The sequence below is a fragment of the Peromyscus leucopus genome, chromosome 7 (genome assembly GCF_004664715.2).
Source record: "Peromyscus leucopus breed LL Stock chromosome 7, UCI_PerLeu_2.1, whole genome shotgun sequence".
In the NCBI taxonomy this organism is placed as follows: domain Eukaryota; kingdom Metazoa; phylum Chordata; class Mammalia; order Rodentia; family Cricetidae; genus Peromyscus; species Peromyscus leucopus.
The window spans coordinates 18,989,101-19,005,947 of NC_051069.1; the positions used below are offsets into that span (position 1 = coordinate 18,989,101).

At 43.8% G+C, this 16,847-nt stretch overlaps 1 protein-coding gene across 4 annotated transcripts in view; it reads left to right on the plus strand.

Annotated features, from left to right (window-relative positions):
- Positions 1 to 16,847, plus strand: part of Elmod1 (ELMO domain containing 1) — a 55,550-nt gene that overhangs the window by 14,680 nt on the left and 24,023 nt on the right. For 2 of the 4 annotated variants that reach the window (XM_037207494.1, XM_037207496.1), the window contains exons 2-4: positions 6,856 to 6,957; positions 15,974 to 16,157; positions 16,282 to 16,310. In XM_037207494.1, coding sequence (XP_037063389.1) covers positions 15,980 to 16,157; positions 16,282 to 16,310 — 207 coding nt within the window. In that variant the 5' untranslated portion in view covers positions 6,856 to 6,957; positions 15,974 to 15,979. The remainder of the gene's footprint in view (positions 1 to 6,855; positions 6,958 to 15,973; positions 16,158 to 16,281; positions 16,311 to 16,847) is intronic. The other 2 variants (XM_037207495.1, XM_028864971.2) reach the window with 1 other exon arrangement.

Here is a 16,847-nt window from a genome sequence, read left to right on the forward strand (position 1 = left end):
CTCTCTCTCTCTCTCTCTCTCTCTCTCATAGAGTAAGATTTTGAAGAAAGGAGCTTTGCTTCCTCTAGTGGAGGAGTCTCTAACCCATTCCCTGGGGTGTTCAAGGGCTGGATGGAAGAGATGGAGTTACACTGTGGTACTTTATAAAGAACCTCTGGGAGCTTCATGCTCAAAGAAGGCAGGGCAAGTCCCCTGATGTCGGGAATGAAGAGCCTTTCAGAAGTCTTGGACCACTCATCGCTATCCCTTCCCTCCCAGCTGGAAAAAGAGGGAAGAGGCAGATAACAGCACAGCCCCATACCGAAGTGCCAACTCCTCTCAGGGTGTTTGATCAGCAAGCCCAATCATTTGATCTTCCCCTTTGGATCCGTTCATCTCTGTACACATGGAGACAAATCACTGCCATGCCCTATCATGCTTAACAAGCCTGGTTTATAATCGTATTCTTTATTATAGGGAAGGTAAGAGCTATGATTTTTTTTCTTCCAGGTGGGACATTTAGAGTTTGTTTTACTAGCGTTATTATCGATTGGTATTTTTAAAGTGTATTTTCCTAAAAAGAGGACAGCATTCACTGACAAATGGAACAGTGAGTGTGCGACATACCAGGCATCATACAGTTTAGGATCCTGGGCAGGTGGTGGATAAAAAGACAGCTTAGTGGATAGGAGTGCTTGCCGCTCAGCATCAGGACCAGAGTCCAGATGCCTTGTACTCACATGCTGTGCTCTTGCTGGGCAGGGATGCAGGCACCTGTAGCTCCAACATTGGTTGGGGCAGAGATGGGAGGATTTCTGGGGCTTGTTTCCAGGGAATAAGTAAGAGAGTCATAGAGAAGAACATTGACATTCACCTTTGGCCTTCAGGCAAGCACATGGGTGTGACACACACACACACACACACACACACACACACACACACACACAGACAATTTTTTCTTTAAGTTTTGGAACACTATTAAGGATGCAGAAGACAACAGAAAATTCTGATGTCCACCCCTGAGTAACCTCCATCTAGAGGGAAAGTCAGGGTAAGGGACATTGCACAGAATGACTTTTCTCTTTCTATATTTTCCTTTATGTTTCCCATGAAAGAGGTGGCAGTAATTTCTAGCCAGAAAATTGGTGAGCTTTTTCTGTGTCAGTGAGTGAAGTAGCTATAACCAAGCAGGGAACTGACATTTAATCACTAAACTTAGTAGCCTGATGTGCACAGACACTCGAGATGTCTGTTGTGACAGTGGTGGTGGTGAGGAGACACCCAGAAAGTGCGAACTGGCAGAAAAGCAGCCAAAGGATACTCCCTGTCAACAGCAGCTCAGAGCGTCATCGATCCTGCCCCATTACGTCCAGTCATTGTTAATGTTTCTTTTGTGGGGGGGGTGTGTACATAAATTAGATCTAATTGTCATGTTTTCCTCCTATTTGGAGGGCAGATGACTGAACAGATGACTCTTGTTTCCGTCACTTTTGTCCACCAATAAGTGGACCCAGCTGATTCTGTCTGATAAATACTCCTCACCTATTCGCTTCTCTCTCGTATCACCATCATTGCCTCAACGCAGGTCACCAAAACCAGAACTCATTTTAACAGTTTCTCAAGTGACCCTTGACGAAATCATCTTTTACTTTAGTTGAAGACATGATAATGATGGCAAAGTAATAACGCCATGGGTGCTCGAGTCCTGGGTGCCCATTATGCACCTGTAAGTATACAAAGCATCTGCATGCTTTGCTCCATTCAGTCCTTGGAACTACCTTGCAAAGTAGCTACAATTACCCTCCCCACTGAACCCTAGAGAGATTAAGCAGCTTGACTAAAGCTATCAGCTGGCTAGTTGTAGATTCAAGCTATGAACTTCCTCTCCAAAAGTTTCGCTCATGACCACCAGTGCCCTCCCTACCACATTGGCGACTTTCCTGTGGAGAGTAAGTCTTCCTCATAGTTCCAAACTGTGTTGCACTGTCCAGTGCAGTGCTGGCCACATCCACACTTGAGAAGTTTCTTCCCCAGGGGTAAATTCAGGGACTATGGTGTCAGCACAGAAAGGTTTTGCTTTAGCACTTCTTTAGTGTTAGTGTTGCATCGTTTCATTTTTCCTGTGCTGTTATGAATTGACGTCTATATATTTTCATTTTATCTTATAAAGTTTTATTAGTTCTTTGAGAATTGCAGACAATGTGTTTTGATTGCATCCACCCCTCTCCCAGTGTCTCCCTGATCCAACCCTCTTCCCTCACCACCCATCTTGGTGTCCAGTCAAGAGTTTGTGACTAGACAGGTAGTCTCTAGGGCAGAACTTACTATTATTCTGCTAACTGGACATAAAAGGGTTTTTTGTTTGTTTGTTTGTTTGTTTGTTTGTTTAGATAAACCAAATTTGTAGCCCCATGAAATTGAACTACTTGAGGATAAAATTGTCTGTTAAGTCTGACAGCATATTACTGGCTGTAATTCATTCTTTACCATCTCTGTCTTATGAGAAGTCCAATTTAGTTTCATCCTCATGAAGAAGAACAGTTGTCATGAATATGGATTGTGTATCTGGCTTGTTTAGTAATTCCTCCTGGACTATGGTACTAATTATATTATAAGTGTTTATCTAGAATTTTTACTGATCTCTTAACCTTCAAATCCATCTTTCTCCATACCATCACTTGGCCCTAAAAACTTAGAATGTCCTAGATTCCCAAGTCCAATTCTCCAAAGTTCTGTATCTCAGTGAACTCTCTATCCAGTTGCCATCCACAAAAAGGGACGTATGTTGGGCTCCTCCTTTTCCTTCACCAACCCCAACAACAACAACTGGTCAGACCACAAAAGTCCTGCCAGCTCCACCTGCTAAGTATCTCTCAAATTCTTCACCCTGTATCTCCATCCACTGCCTTCCTATACCACTATCAGGATCATCACAGCAAGCTTCTAAATGGTTTCACCACCTGTAATTTCACCCCAGTGCAACTCATTCTTTATACTACAATCAGAGTATATTTTTAAATTTCACTGTGATTTTATGTGTATGAATGGTTTACATGCATGCATTTTGTGCACCATTTGCATGCCTCATGTATACAGAAGCCAGATGAGTGCATCAGATCCCTTAGAACTGGAGTTACAGATGGTTCCAAGCCACCACGTGAGTGCTGGGAATCAAATCCAGGTCCTCTGGAAGAGTAGCCAACTCTCTTAATCACAAGCCATCTTTCCAGCCCCTGGAGTATTTTTTAACCAATAATTAAGCTGTGTTACATACCAACTTGAAAACTTGCACTAGTTCTCACTGCTCATGTGAGATGCTTCAAAGCCTTCCGACACGACCTTACTCACCTTTTCACCTCCTGCTGCCTTCTCCCTGAGGGCCGCCTTCTATCACAGGAACATCCTCTCTAGACACATTGTGCTTTCTTTCATTTCTGAGGTGTTGTGTGTGCTCTTTGGGGAGCCCCCAGCCTCCTACACTTAAGCTGGTCGTCTCTCTTACTCGGTGTCTCAGGAGACATTTCCCCTTGTAGTTCTGTGCCTAGGTACCTATCTGCTTTCCTGTGTCAGCCTGTCACTCAAGATTGTTAGGTCTGAAGGATGCAGCCACGCCCCTCTAATTCACCCTGTATCCTTATTGCCTAACTCTGTGTCTAAGGCATAAGAAGCATTACATCTCCCTAAACACACGAGTTTAGAATGATATTTGTTTACAGAGACGTCGCAAAAGCAGTACAGATAGTTCCTTTATACTACCACCCAGTTTCCAGTGTTAATATCTTGCACTGATGCAATATACTTGCCACAGCTAACAGATATGTGTTGGTATCTCATTATTGACCCAAGTCCATTCCATATTTTCTCTTTTAAATAGTATTTTATAAGTGTTTTCAGTCTTGTTTTATTATTATTACTCTCTGGATATGTGCATGGTGTGTGTGTGTGTGTGTGTGTGTGTGTGTGTGTGTGTGTGTGTGTGAATGAAAGCATGCATATGCCACCCTCATGTGTGTGGAGGTCAGAGGACAGCTTCCAGGGGTTTGTTCTCTCCTTCCATCATGGGTTCAGGTAACTGAGTTCAGGTCACCATGCACAGCCAGTGCCTTCACCCACTGAACTATGACACTCAGGACTGTTCTCTCGTCACATGTCCTTAGCTTTTACCGCATATCCATCCCTTTTCTGCTTCAGGACCCTGCCTAGGACACCTCCTTTAATGGATCAATCTAGGCACATGCCTGTTGGCTTCCATACTTCATGGGACTTTCCTTATGTCTAATTACCTTAAGCGTTTTGAGAAGTCTAGTTATGTATTCTACGGCGTGTCCTCCCTCTGGGGTTTGTCTAATGCTTCTCTCCTGATTGCACTGGGGTGATAGCATTGAGGGGAACCACGGGAACAAGTATCATTTACATGTGGCTCTGTGTTGTCCATGCGACTTCTCGCTGGTGGCATTTGCCTTTAGCCCCTGACCTGTGCTTGTCAAGTTTCTCTGTATGACTTCCTCCTTTCTCTGTCTTTTTATACTATATTCAGGAAGACACTAGATCTAGCCTTCCTTTAAGAGGTAAGAGTTATGTAGCCTCCTCCTTGTGTTTACTGATTCAGTCATCCAGTACTGACAGAGTACTGATACAGAACCTTGGGTCTTCATTATCCATGGGTTCTGATTCAATACTGCTTTATTTTGTTACCCAGATTGTTCCTTCTTTGGCCATTGGGGGCTCTTTCCATGTTTATCTGTTGTTTATTTTGTTTGTCTTAAACATGTCCCTTTCTGGTACAACATGATGTTTCTCATTATGTCCCAGCCTTAGACTGACCATTTCTCCAAGACTCCCTGGCTCCTTTCAAAGGTGAGTAGTGAGAAACGTAAGACCTCTCGAGGCACTACATAATTCAGTTAAAGATTTGATTCATTTAGAAGCCACATATGTGCAAAGAATGATGTAGTAGTCCCACCATCCAAAATGAACAAGTATTTTTAATTTTGCTTCTGACATAGTTTATGAAAAAAAAAAAAACACTTAAAAGGTTAAAGGTCATTTCTCTCCTTTCTATCTTGGCAAAAGCGATCAACCACAGTCTCCATGCGTAGATTTTCAAACATGTAGACTCTACACCGTAGAGAGTACCTGCAGAGGCAAATACATGTTAAGGTGAAGACTGGACTTTAATTGCGCTGTGTCCCCGACTTTTGGGCTGGGATTCTTCCCTCCTCCACTGCGGCACTCACTCCTCCTGAAGCTGGGCTTCCCCCTTGCCCCTCCTTCAGGGATGTCTTCTCTCTGCTCTCATTTGCAGCCAAGTCTGTCTCATCCATCTCACCCATCCTCCATTCTCCATAGGCTGCCCCGTGTGTCATCCTTCCCAGAAGAAAGACGATTGTCTTACTTAGGGTTTCTATTGCTGTGAAGAGACACCATGACCATGGCAACTCTTATAAAAAAAGGAAAACATTTAAGTGGGGTGGCCTGCTTACAGTTCAGAGGTTCAGTTCATTATCATCATGGTGGGAAGCATGGCAGCATGCAGGCAGACATGGTGCTGGAGCTTAGAGTCCTTACATCTTGATCCAAAGGCAACAGGAAGTGAACTGACTCACTGGGCATGGCTTGAGCATATATGAGACCTCAAAGCCCGCCTCCACAGTGACACGCTTCTTCCACAAGACCACACCTACTCCCACAAAGTCACACCTCCTAATAGTGTCACTCCCTTTGGGGGGCCATTTTCTTTCAAAGCACCACAGAGGATGTGCTAGATGTTGTAGGCTTTGTGAAAGCAAACATTTTGAGACTTTTAAAGATTAAATTGGTTGTTTGACAATTTTATTTGTGCCTATAGTGCATTCTAATTAGTTTCACACTCATCCTCTCCTTCTCCCCTGTCAACCCACTTCCTCCCTCTGAATCCCTTTCTCACATTCATGGCTTCCTATCTTATTTCATTATCCACTGACTTTAACCAGGGTGTCTATTGGGACTTGGTGGTCTCACCAATGGATACACAGCCGAAGACAATGACTTCTCCTCTCCCAGAATCCAGCAGCAGTCCAATAGTTCAGTGTTGCGGGGTGTGGATCCCCCACCCCTGCCCCTGCTCCCGCTCATAACTGACTGTTGACAGGACCAGTCCTGCGCAGGCCAAGTGCATGTGACCACACCTACTGTGCGTCCGTCCGTGACTATCATGGCCACATCATGTCCAGAAGATGGTGTTTCACAGTCTTCCGCCCTGTCTTCTGCTCTTACATTCTTTCTACTCCCTCCTCTACCGTATCCACTCCCTGAGTCTTAGAGAAGCTTGAACTGCAAAGAGCTGTGTAATATGAACTGTTACTACTCTATTCATTGTGGGGGGGGGCACCAAAAACTTGAACTTGGCACTTGGCACATCATTTATTTGTTCGGAGTTCCTGACTCTTAAACAACTATTTAAAATCTTCTTTTAGCATATACTAGTTGTACTGATTCTGAGCTTAGCAATAATATCAGTTCCCTCCAGTTCTTTCTGAATTGTGCTTGTGGAAGGCTGAGGCTGCCAGGCTGGAGGCCATGGGATATCCAGAAACCATGATAGTAATTTTTATGGTTCTTTATTTTATTTTTCTTATATGTATTGGTCCTCAAAATGTAGAAAAAAGGAGAAAAGGCTTATTATTGAAGCTCATAAGACCATCTGCAGCAAGTGACTTCAAATGGAAAGTTAACTGTCCAGCTGTAAGGTGAAAGGCTGCGGCTTTCATCTCCAGCCCTTGAATCCCCTTTGTGGGTGGCTCAAGGAATGGTGTTCTGGGCATGAAGCATAGTGTCTTACTCCAGCAAAGCAGATGGTTTTAGGAAATCCTGGTAACTCTAATTTTTCCCCCGTAGCCCACATTTACTTTGGCAAAAGAAAATTTGGAAGCAGTTGCTTGAAGACAGTTGGCATCGCATCTGGAGAGTCCACAGCAGCACAATGAAGCACTTCCTGAGGTAAGTGACCGAGGCTTCCTGGGTGAGCCCTCTCAAGTGGAGAAACTCGCTTGCCAGTTAGAAAGCTGTTTCCTCTGCTCCTCAGTTGTGGTCCCCAGACAGGGTTGTTGGATTTGCATTTTGAATGAGGGTAACCTGTACATGAGGCTCCTCTCTTACCCTGTCCACACTTTGGTGTTGAGAGAGCACTTGGAGATGACAGGGGAGCCTGAGCTTGGCCAAGCGCATGAATGCTCTTCACAACCTTGGAGACTTGGGTCCCTAAGAATGATATGCAGCCGCCTGAAAGTTGAGAACTATGAATCAGCTATTAAGGGATTGATTAATGTAGTTTGTGTAAAATCATTGTTCTGAGAGAAAGGATTTTAAATCTCTAAAATGTGGGGCTTGGCTGACACACCAGTGCACACCAGTGCCTCTCCCTGCTCACAGTTGCTGTTGGCTTGTTCCTGCTGTCCAGTGATGTCTCTGCAACGTCCAGTGACAGCTCTACACTGACCTGCAGGGTACCTGTGATAGGTTCTCTGGACCGTCCTGCTGTTCGGAAACCACTGGCTGGACCTCATGACTAACTCCGAGATTACTAATTACCATCGGTTTTTCTATTAATGAAATATATTGAACATACTAAAATATGACAAATAAAGTCAGTATGAGTGTTAGAAAGGTCAACACGTTTTCCAACGTGCTCTTCTTTCCCTCGAGATAACGACCTCTGTCTGTGACACATTCCTTGTCCTGCTCTGGTCACCCTCTAACCAAGTTGTAGGTGGGCTTACTTCTTTGGAGAAATTATTTGACTCTGTTGGGGGCAGTCTAAGGCTCTCTTCTTCTCCCCTCGGGTTTTGTTTCCATCGTTGTTTCTGGAGGCCTAGGTAGGGGAGTGAGGGATTCACTGTGCTTTGGTATGGTCAGTGGTGACTACCGGGTGATTATGCAAACTATCTGGAGGCCACAATTAAACCATTTCCAGATGCCAGAGTTTGTGTTGAACAAAAACACTAACCTGTTTATCTCAGCTATGTGAAACAAAATAGTACCTGAAATATCACTAATGCACTTATTTGACCCGATATGTTTTTGGTTGCTATGGTTATTAACCCACCTATTTATACAAACAAGGAAAACTGGTATTTATGACTATCTCCTGAACACAAATGCGGATCCTTTAGCTGTAGACTCATGCTAACAGGAAGCTTCCATGTGATATTAAGCTTAGCATTCAGGAGCTTCCTGCGTCACAGGGGTTATGTGATGTGACAGTGAGGTTTGTGTCAAGACTGTACTGACGAACTTTTTCTACAGTGTCTCAATGTGTTTCAGAAAAACTTGAGCCCAAAAACACGCGCGCACACACACACACACACACAATTAAAAATAGAGTCAGTCTTTAAAGGATCTTTTCAAGACTAGCTTTTCTCTTCCACCTCGGAGGATAGAACCATCCATCCCCCTCTAGAATTACTGTACTATTTTTCAGTATTTCAGTTTTTAATTCTTTCTTTATTATTACTACCACCGTGTGTGTGTGTGTGTGTGTGTGTGTGTGTGTGTGTGAGTGTGTGTGTGTGTGAGTGTGTGTGTGTGAGTGTGTGTGTATGTATGTGTGTGTGTGTGTGTATGTGTGTGTGAGTGTGTGTGTGTGAGTGTGTGTGTGTGAGTGTGTGTGTGAGTGTGTGTGAGTGTGAGTGTGTGTGAGTGTGTGTCAGTGCACATATGGTGGTCAAAGGACAATTCTGCGGAGTGGGTTCTTTCATCCCACTTTATGTGTGTTCCAGGAAGCAAGCGCGGGTCACTGGGCTTCACTGCCCTTACCCACTGAGCCATCTTGCCAGCCCCCATATTTTGCTCTGCTTGTCCTCGTCCTTACTAGACTGTGACTACATTAGGGACGAGGACATCATATGACTCTCTTCCTCCTCTGCCACGATCCCTACTCTTCATTCCTCTGTATGCCGTTGGGAGTTGGTTCCACTGTGTATGTGTTTAGTTCCACAAGAGAATAAGTCCACTGCTGAGGGCAATGTTCGCTTCCCCTGAACTCAGTCTCTGTCCTCCAAGCCCTCAACGTCTTTAACTCAACAGAAATTGGGTTATTCACAATAATAATATGATCCTCTGACCTAGTCTAAAAATTTTTAATTATATTATACATCAACTTAATAATAAGAGGCCATTTTTTTACCTCCTATAAGAACATTTTGAGACCTATAATGAATGATAAAGAATCAATGTTACCTTTAGATGATGTCTTAGTTAGGGTTTCTATTGCTGTGAAGAGACACCATGACCACAGCAACTCTTACAAGGAAAACATTTAATTGGGGCTGGCTTACAGTTCGGAGGTTCAGTCCATTATCATTATGGCAGGGAGCAGGGCAGCATGCAGGCAGACATGGTGCTGGCTACATCTTGATCAGAGGGCAACAGGAAATGGACTGTAACGCTGTTGGAAAACTTAAGAACAAAAGAGACCTCCAAGCCTGGCCCACAGTGACACACTTCCTTCAACAAGGCCACACCTCCCGATAGTGCCACTTCCTATGAGCTTAGGGAGGCCAATTGCATTCACACTACCACAGGTGACTATACTGTATTTGTTTATTTAATTTTGATGATTTGAGAGATACTTTTGTGTGGATGTGTTTGTGTGAACATGTGTGGTACGTGTATGTGGAGGCCAAAGGTCAATACTGGATATTTTCCTCAGTCACTCTCCACCTCATTTGAGAGCCAGAGTCTCTCATTAAACCTAGAGCTCACTGATTGGCTAGAGCAGCTGAAGAGCGGGCCAGAGATCGTCCCGTTTCTGCCTCTTCATCACCAGTGTTTCAGGAGCCCAGTGCCACACTGGGCTCTTTATGTGGGTGCTCGGGCTTGAACTCTGGTCCTCACACTTGTGAAGAAAGCACTTAATGAGTCACCTCCCCCGACCCTAGTTTAAAAAAAAAAAAAAAACTTTAATTTACCAATAGAAGTTTAGAGTTGAGATGACATTGAAGTATTTCTGAATGTTAATATGTAGTGTTTGCTGTTTTCCCTCATACGTGGTATACACAGAACAAAAAGATTGTGACTTTCAAAAAAAAGTGAATCTTGTAAAAGGAAGGCTTTTACGCTTCAGATTTTTAATTTGGGTAATGATGCCGTTAATAAATTGAATTAAACCTCCATCCCCTTCTCCTTGGATGGAAGAGGATGAGCCATTAATTAATTAATTGTCTCACTGACCGTGATCACTGCTTGGGCTCTAAACCCACAAACAAAATTTCTCCGAACTTCAACACGATGCCCGTCACCATGGCAACAGAATTAGCGATAGCATCAAACCATGGAAGATAGTTGCCCACCAGCCCCTTTAATTTTTACTTTTTTGGAAGACAGGACAGTCTCTTCAGACAACGAATGTTAAGAAAGACTGTGGGTCCCACTCCACCTGGTGACAGGGCCGGGGACTCTCCGCTGCTCTATCAGAGGGGAACATTTTCCACATGTGATTTCACATTCCAGTTCACATATCAAATCATCTGAATCTCTCTTCCCTTTTGAAGTCTTACATAGGAAAGGGTCCCCTTCGCTAGGTCAAACACCTTTTGCCACCTCAATTCCACACCAACTGCCAGTACCTCTACTTAAGAACTTCAAGAGACCAACCACAGATTTCTTCAGTCATTTTAGAGTGTGTATTTGATGCTGGGAACGTTGAGTGGCTTGCTGGGCTAAATGTTCATTTCCATGAGAAATATATCATTTGGGGAAACTATGATTTGAGCCAAGCACTGATTTCTCTTTTGGGCATCTCTTTTTCTCACCAAGAGTCTACTTCTTGTTTATTGCAGGATTTCTTCAAGCAAGAATTGACTTTCATTAGCATATTCAATGAAACTAGATTTTTAAAGCCTGTTTTCTCTTATTATTTCAAATGAAAATGCCAGATCCCCAAATTTAAGATGATGGAGTAGTGTGCAACACAGATACCCACCCCTCACCCTCGGAGTGAGGTACAACCTGGCTCTAGTTGAATCCCCTTTTTCTGAGTCCCCCTGGCCCTGCTGACAGTGTCCCTCTAATGGAGCAGCCTAGACAGGAGTTCACTTTTATTTGGTGACAGGGAAATGATTCATTTTCAATAATTTACACCAGATAGCTATTCTGGTTCAGGCTAGAGAGTGAATTTCCATACTAAACATAGTCATAACTATTTTATGGAAGAACATTGCTGTGAACTCAGCCATAACCCGCACTATACGGTGTGTTAATAAACAGCAGAAAATGTTGGAAATGAGAGGCGTATAGTAGCTCTTACTACTGAGTCAGAGTTCCCTGTGCTTCAGCAAGGCATCCCTGCTCAGAAGCTGCCGCTCCTCATTCTGGAGCATGATCAGAAAGACAAGATCAGAAGCAGGTGCAAAACCCTGCCTGTGCACGGGTGACCGCCAGAGGCTTGGCCTTCCAGTCCTGAGAATTCCTACCAAATCTAACAGACTTAGCAGTAGTGAATGGAGAAAAGAAAATGTTCTCAAAACTAAGCTTTTATCGGTGGCCGATTCAGGCTGGGAGACGTTGCCCTGAGCGTGGGTCATCAGTGGAAGGGGTGAGAGATGAAAGAGCAGGATGCGGGCGGTGAGTGAGAAAGCCAGCGAGGTCAGCTCCACGAGTGTGTTAGCAAGGCCTCCTCTCAAACCCAAGGGCACAAACCACAACGGGAAACAGCCAAGAGTGAATCTGAGGTCCCTCCACCCTGAGGACTAGACAGACCCTTCCTCCCTCGCCCCTTCCCTCTCTCCCTCTCTTTCCTTCCTCAGTCAAAAAGGAAAAAACATATTCACTCATCTGTTTCTTAATTTCTTCCTTCTCAGAGTAATATGTCAAAACAGTTAAGAATCTCACAGAACTTGCCACCATGTTAAAATTTGTTTTGCTCTCGACCACCCCAAGCATCTCTTTGGGACTTGAAGCCATGCATATGGGAGTTTTTGCCTGTCTGGTCCTTCTGCCTGGTAGACAGTCGGATATAGTTTCTGTCCTCAAAATAGGACTGCCAATGTAGGAAGGGACTCAGAGCTTCTACCTTCAAGTATGCCTTGCCTAGACCAGGCCTACACACTAAACACAAAGTAGATTATGTTTAACAAAATATTGAAAGATCCGGTGATTTTTTTCTTTTAAAGATAGTACTTAGCATGGCAAACTGTTCTTTAAGTGAAATGTCTGTATGCTGGCTCATTAGAAAAATAAGGGAAGGACTGGAAAGGTGGCTTAGCAGTTATGAACACTTGTAGCTCTTGCAGAGGACATGGGTCTGGCTCCCAGCACCCACACAGCGTCTCACAAATATTCCTAACTCCAGTTCCAGGGGATCCAACTCCCTCTTCTGAACTCGCAGATACTAGGCACATGTGTGGTATACATACATACATGCTGGCACAACACTCATACACATAAATAAATAGTCTTTAAAACAAACTTCCCTTCTTTAAAAAAAAAAAAACAGAAAAATAAGGGGAAATTTAAATTCACCTTGGATAACAAGTAGTGTTACAAAGACTGCAAGTATGAAGCTTACAAACGAGTAGGTAGTATGTGAGTGCCATTTCATCTGGGAGTCTGTCACTGGTGTTTCGTGGTGTGGTTTATGTGACTATGGGCTGTCACAGACGTCTGCACACCCTCAGAGTAACACTTCTGTCCTAAGCCCCACCATGACATTTCGACTGCATTTCATTACTTTTGACAGTGTAAATATCCTTGTTGGTATGAAAAAGAGAGAGAGAGAAAGAAAAACAAACAGACTATGATGTCTTTTTTCTCCTCTTCTGTAAAATTATCTGCTTATGAAAGCCACATGGGTGTTTCTCCTCCAATGCAAGACCTGGGGGAGAAATGATACCCGGGCTCTAAGTCACCGCACAGATAGACACTTCCTGACACAGAGGAGGACACTTCTAAGGCTCAAGCCACACCTCTACGTAGGCCTGATGCCGCAGTCACAGGGGAGACATTCTGGAGCTTAAATCAAGCTGTAGAATGGCTGGTACCTTTACCCTGGGTAGAGTGGCCATGAAGGAGCTCCATGTGTTAATAAGTGTCTCTTGCTTTAACCAATACCTGAGAGCAACCTCAAATGAGATTTCCTTGACTCATAATTTTGAAGTTACTACTGTGTCCTGTCACTCTAGGCCTGGGGTAAGGCTGCACTTCAGGTTGGAAGGACTCAAGGACCAAGTTGCTCACCTCCTGACCACACAGAAAAGGAAGAGGAGAGGGACAGAGGAGAGGGGCAGGGTCCCACAGTCCCCTCCACAGACAGGCGCCCGTGACCTATAAAGCCTTCCTGCTATGTCCCAGTAGTTCCTCCCTAAGGACCAAGGCTTTAACACACGGGCCTTTGGAGTATGTTCACTCCATACGCAATTCTCAGAGCCTTTTAACTCTTGGGAGATTAAATTCTACAAGGACCCAAAGATCCTGTGGCCAAGTCCCGATGCACAGACTTGAAAGGGTGCTTCATTTGGACATTGATCCATTTTCTGAGGCCATTTGCCATTGAAAACTGGACACAGAACAGACATGACAGCTTTCCCCCCTTACTGTATAACAGGACAATACTTCCCAAGACAACTGCCATTGCCATTTGGCTGGAGACCAGTCAAAGAAGATATAACTCCATTTTTTTTCTTGGATAGTCATGCAACAGTCAGAAAATAGCATTCATTTTCCAGATGAACGCACTGAGGTTTCATAATCCTCTCACTTGCCTAATTAAAATGTTCCACCAACTTTATTCTTTAGGGTAACTTTTCTTTTTGAAATCTGTTAACCCAAATCCTACCAGAGCTTAGAATACATTTGACTTGAACACTTAAATGTCAGATTTAATTAACATAGTAAGTGCAGCAGCCAGTCACTTTCATAGTAACTGGCTGTACACAGGAAAAGCATATCCTATAATGACTTCTGGTTATCACTTTATACATGTTAGGGCTTTTATTATTTCCATGTTTCTTAAGATAATATTTAGAAGCCGGGTGGTGGGGTGCCCACCTTTAATCCTAGCACTTGGGAGGCAGAGCCAGGTGGATCTCTGTGAGTTCGAGGCCAACCTGGGCTACCAAGTGAGTTCCAGGAAAGGCACAAAGCTACACAGAGGAACCCTGTCTTGAAAAACCAAAATAATAATAAGAAGAAGAATATTTAGGAAAAAGAAAATGTGTTCAGTAAATCAAGAAGAAATTATTGCTGATGACTTCAGTAATTAGCAATACCATTATTAACATTTTCATCATGTAGACTGCCAGCCCCCTCCAGTTGTTTACATATCACTATTAAGACTGTTTTACTTCTTAGAGAAAACTTAGGTCATGGCTTGTACATCTGTGAGCAGTTTTTTCAATCGAGTAAATATCATGAGCGTTTTCATGCTATGAAGCTCTCCTGGGGTGTGATTTTCTTGCCTGTGGAGTACACCATTGTGTCTTCCTTGTGGGGAGGTTTGGCTGCTGTGCTCTTCCCTGTCACCACTTCCTTTGTGTTTATAAAATCTAAACGCTGTGCCTTTGTACACATTAGACTACCTTTAACAAAGGCTGTGCATGATATTAGGACCAGACCAATGCAAACACATGAATGGAGCCAAAGAATTAGTTGACTAATCGGCAAACTAAATGAGTCACATTGTTAAGGATGCTAACCACTGTAATTGATCCAAATAGCTCTAAACACCTTATTTTGGAACAAGAGAGAATCAGAGAATATTTGAGAAAAAAAAAAACTCGTAGAAATGACACCAATGGGAAGTAATAGAATAATCGTCTCCTAGGAACACAATGTGAAGAGGGGCTGAACAGAACATTCTGGGTGACAGGTTGTCATTCTCTCTAAAGCACGAGTCACTGTGAGATTCTGAACAATAGCATAAAGTAGCAGGCAATTCCATTTCCAAATCAAAAATACATAAAAAACAAAGTCACAAGTTCAGTTACATGTGAATACATGCATGCTTGGAGTGAGTTGGCATGTATGGTAAAGAATGTGTTGCTGGGCTGGAGAGATGGCTCAGAGGGTAAGAGCACTGGCTGCTCTTCCAGAGGTCCTGAGTTCAATTCCTAGCAACCACATGGTGGCTCACAGCCATCTGTAAGGAGATTTGGTGCCCTCTTCTGGCCTGCTGTCATATATGCTGTATACATAATTAAAAACAAACAAACAAAAAACATATACATATACAAAAGAAATTTTGCCGGATATTGGTGGCTCACGCCTTTAATCCCAGCACTCGGGAGGCAGAGGCAGGCGGATCTCTGTGAGTTCGAGGCCAGCCTGGGCTACCAAGTGGGTTCCAGGAAAAGGCGCAAAGCTACACAGAGAAACCCTGTCTCGAAAAACCAAAAAAAAAAAGAATGTGTTGCTTTGTCAGGGTGTCCAGAAAAGACTCCCATAAAGTTTCTGAAAAATTTAAATCACAGAACGTTGTCCTCTTGGAGGAAGAAAGAAAGGTCAAAAATGCCTCTTCTGCAAATTGATAAGGAAGCCTTCGGGCAGAACAAGGCATGCTGGGGTTGGTCAGCAAGGAAGGCAGTAGCCACACAACCAACAGAGAAGAGCAGAGGCCAGGGGAAGAAAGTGTAGGGAGACAGGAAAGGATGGGAGACAGGAAAGGAGAAAATGCTGGCAGTGGGCATGAGTGGAGGGCATTGAGGAATTAATGGAGGCGGGGTGGGGGTGGGAGGTGGGCAAGTGGAGGGTGAATAGCCATTCATCTAGGCAAGAGGGGCCACCCCCACCCTATGTCTCAGGCAGAGGCCATATTAACACTGATTGGTTTCCAAAATATTTGGACAAAGGTGGGAAACAGAACCCCAGGGTTTTCCCCTCCGCTGGCTGGAGTTGTGTAACCTTGGTGACTGTCCCTCTCAGGAGTGGAGTGATGAACACCTGTGGATGCTGAGATCTAACGGTTGGTTCTCTTCCCGGCTTCTTTTCTTGCTGGTGGTGGCTGCCTTCTCTTCTCTGCCAGCTTTCTATGGGAAGGGCGCTGTCTTTTGTTCCCCACAGGATGTTGATCCAGGTGTGCCTGTATTTCTACTGTAAATTTTTGTGGCGCTGCATGAAGTTCGTGATGCGGAAGCTCACAGGAAGGTGTGAACTGCAAAGGATTTGCTACAGCACCAAGCCTGGAGCTTCTAGAACCATGAAAATCGGTGAGCGAGGAATTCACAGTTGGTGCGATTGAGAATGCAATATAATATTTAAGTGAGTAATATTCAAACACTCATAGCTCATTGTATCTAATGGCATTTGTGTGTGTGTTAATTGCTTTAACAGAAACGTCGCTGAGGGACTCGAAAAGCAAGGTAAGTAAATTGTTTCCTTATTTTTCAGTAACTTTTCACTGAGGGGCTTACCTCAATCATAAAACATAAAAATTGTGGAACAGCGAGACGGCTCAGCTGGAAAAGATGGCGGCCACCAAGCCTGGGTTTGGTCCCCAGGTCCCACGTGGAGGAACTGACTTCTCAGGCTGTCCTCTGACTTCCGCTCACGCTGTGCCGTGTGTGCGCCCCACACAGATATGTACACAATGTAATAAAATACTTTTTAAGACAATAAAAACTAAAATTAAAGTTGTAAGAACCAAACTGTATCAGAAAGTGGTTAGCTCGTGGCTAACGTACATTTTTACATATATGACAGTTTCTAGGCAGACTTGTAAAGTTTAGTCTAGTGTTGAATTAACTTATTTCGTACCACCTCTTAAATCATAAAATAAGAATATAATAGCCAGGTGGTGGTGGTGCACACCTTTAATCCCAGCACTTGGGAGGGAGAGGCAGGCGGATCTCTGTGAGTTCAAGGCCAGTCTGGTCTACAGAGTTCCAGGACAGTCAGGG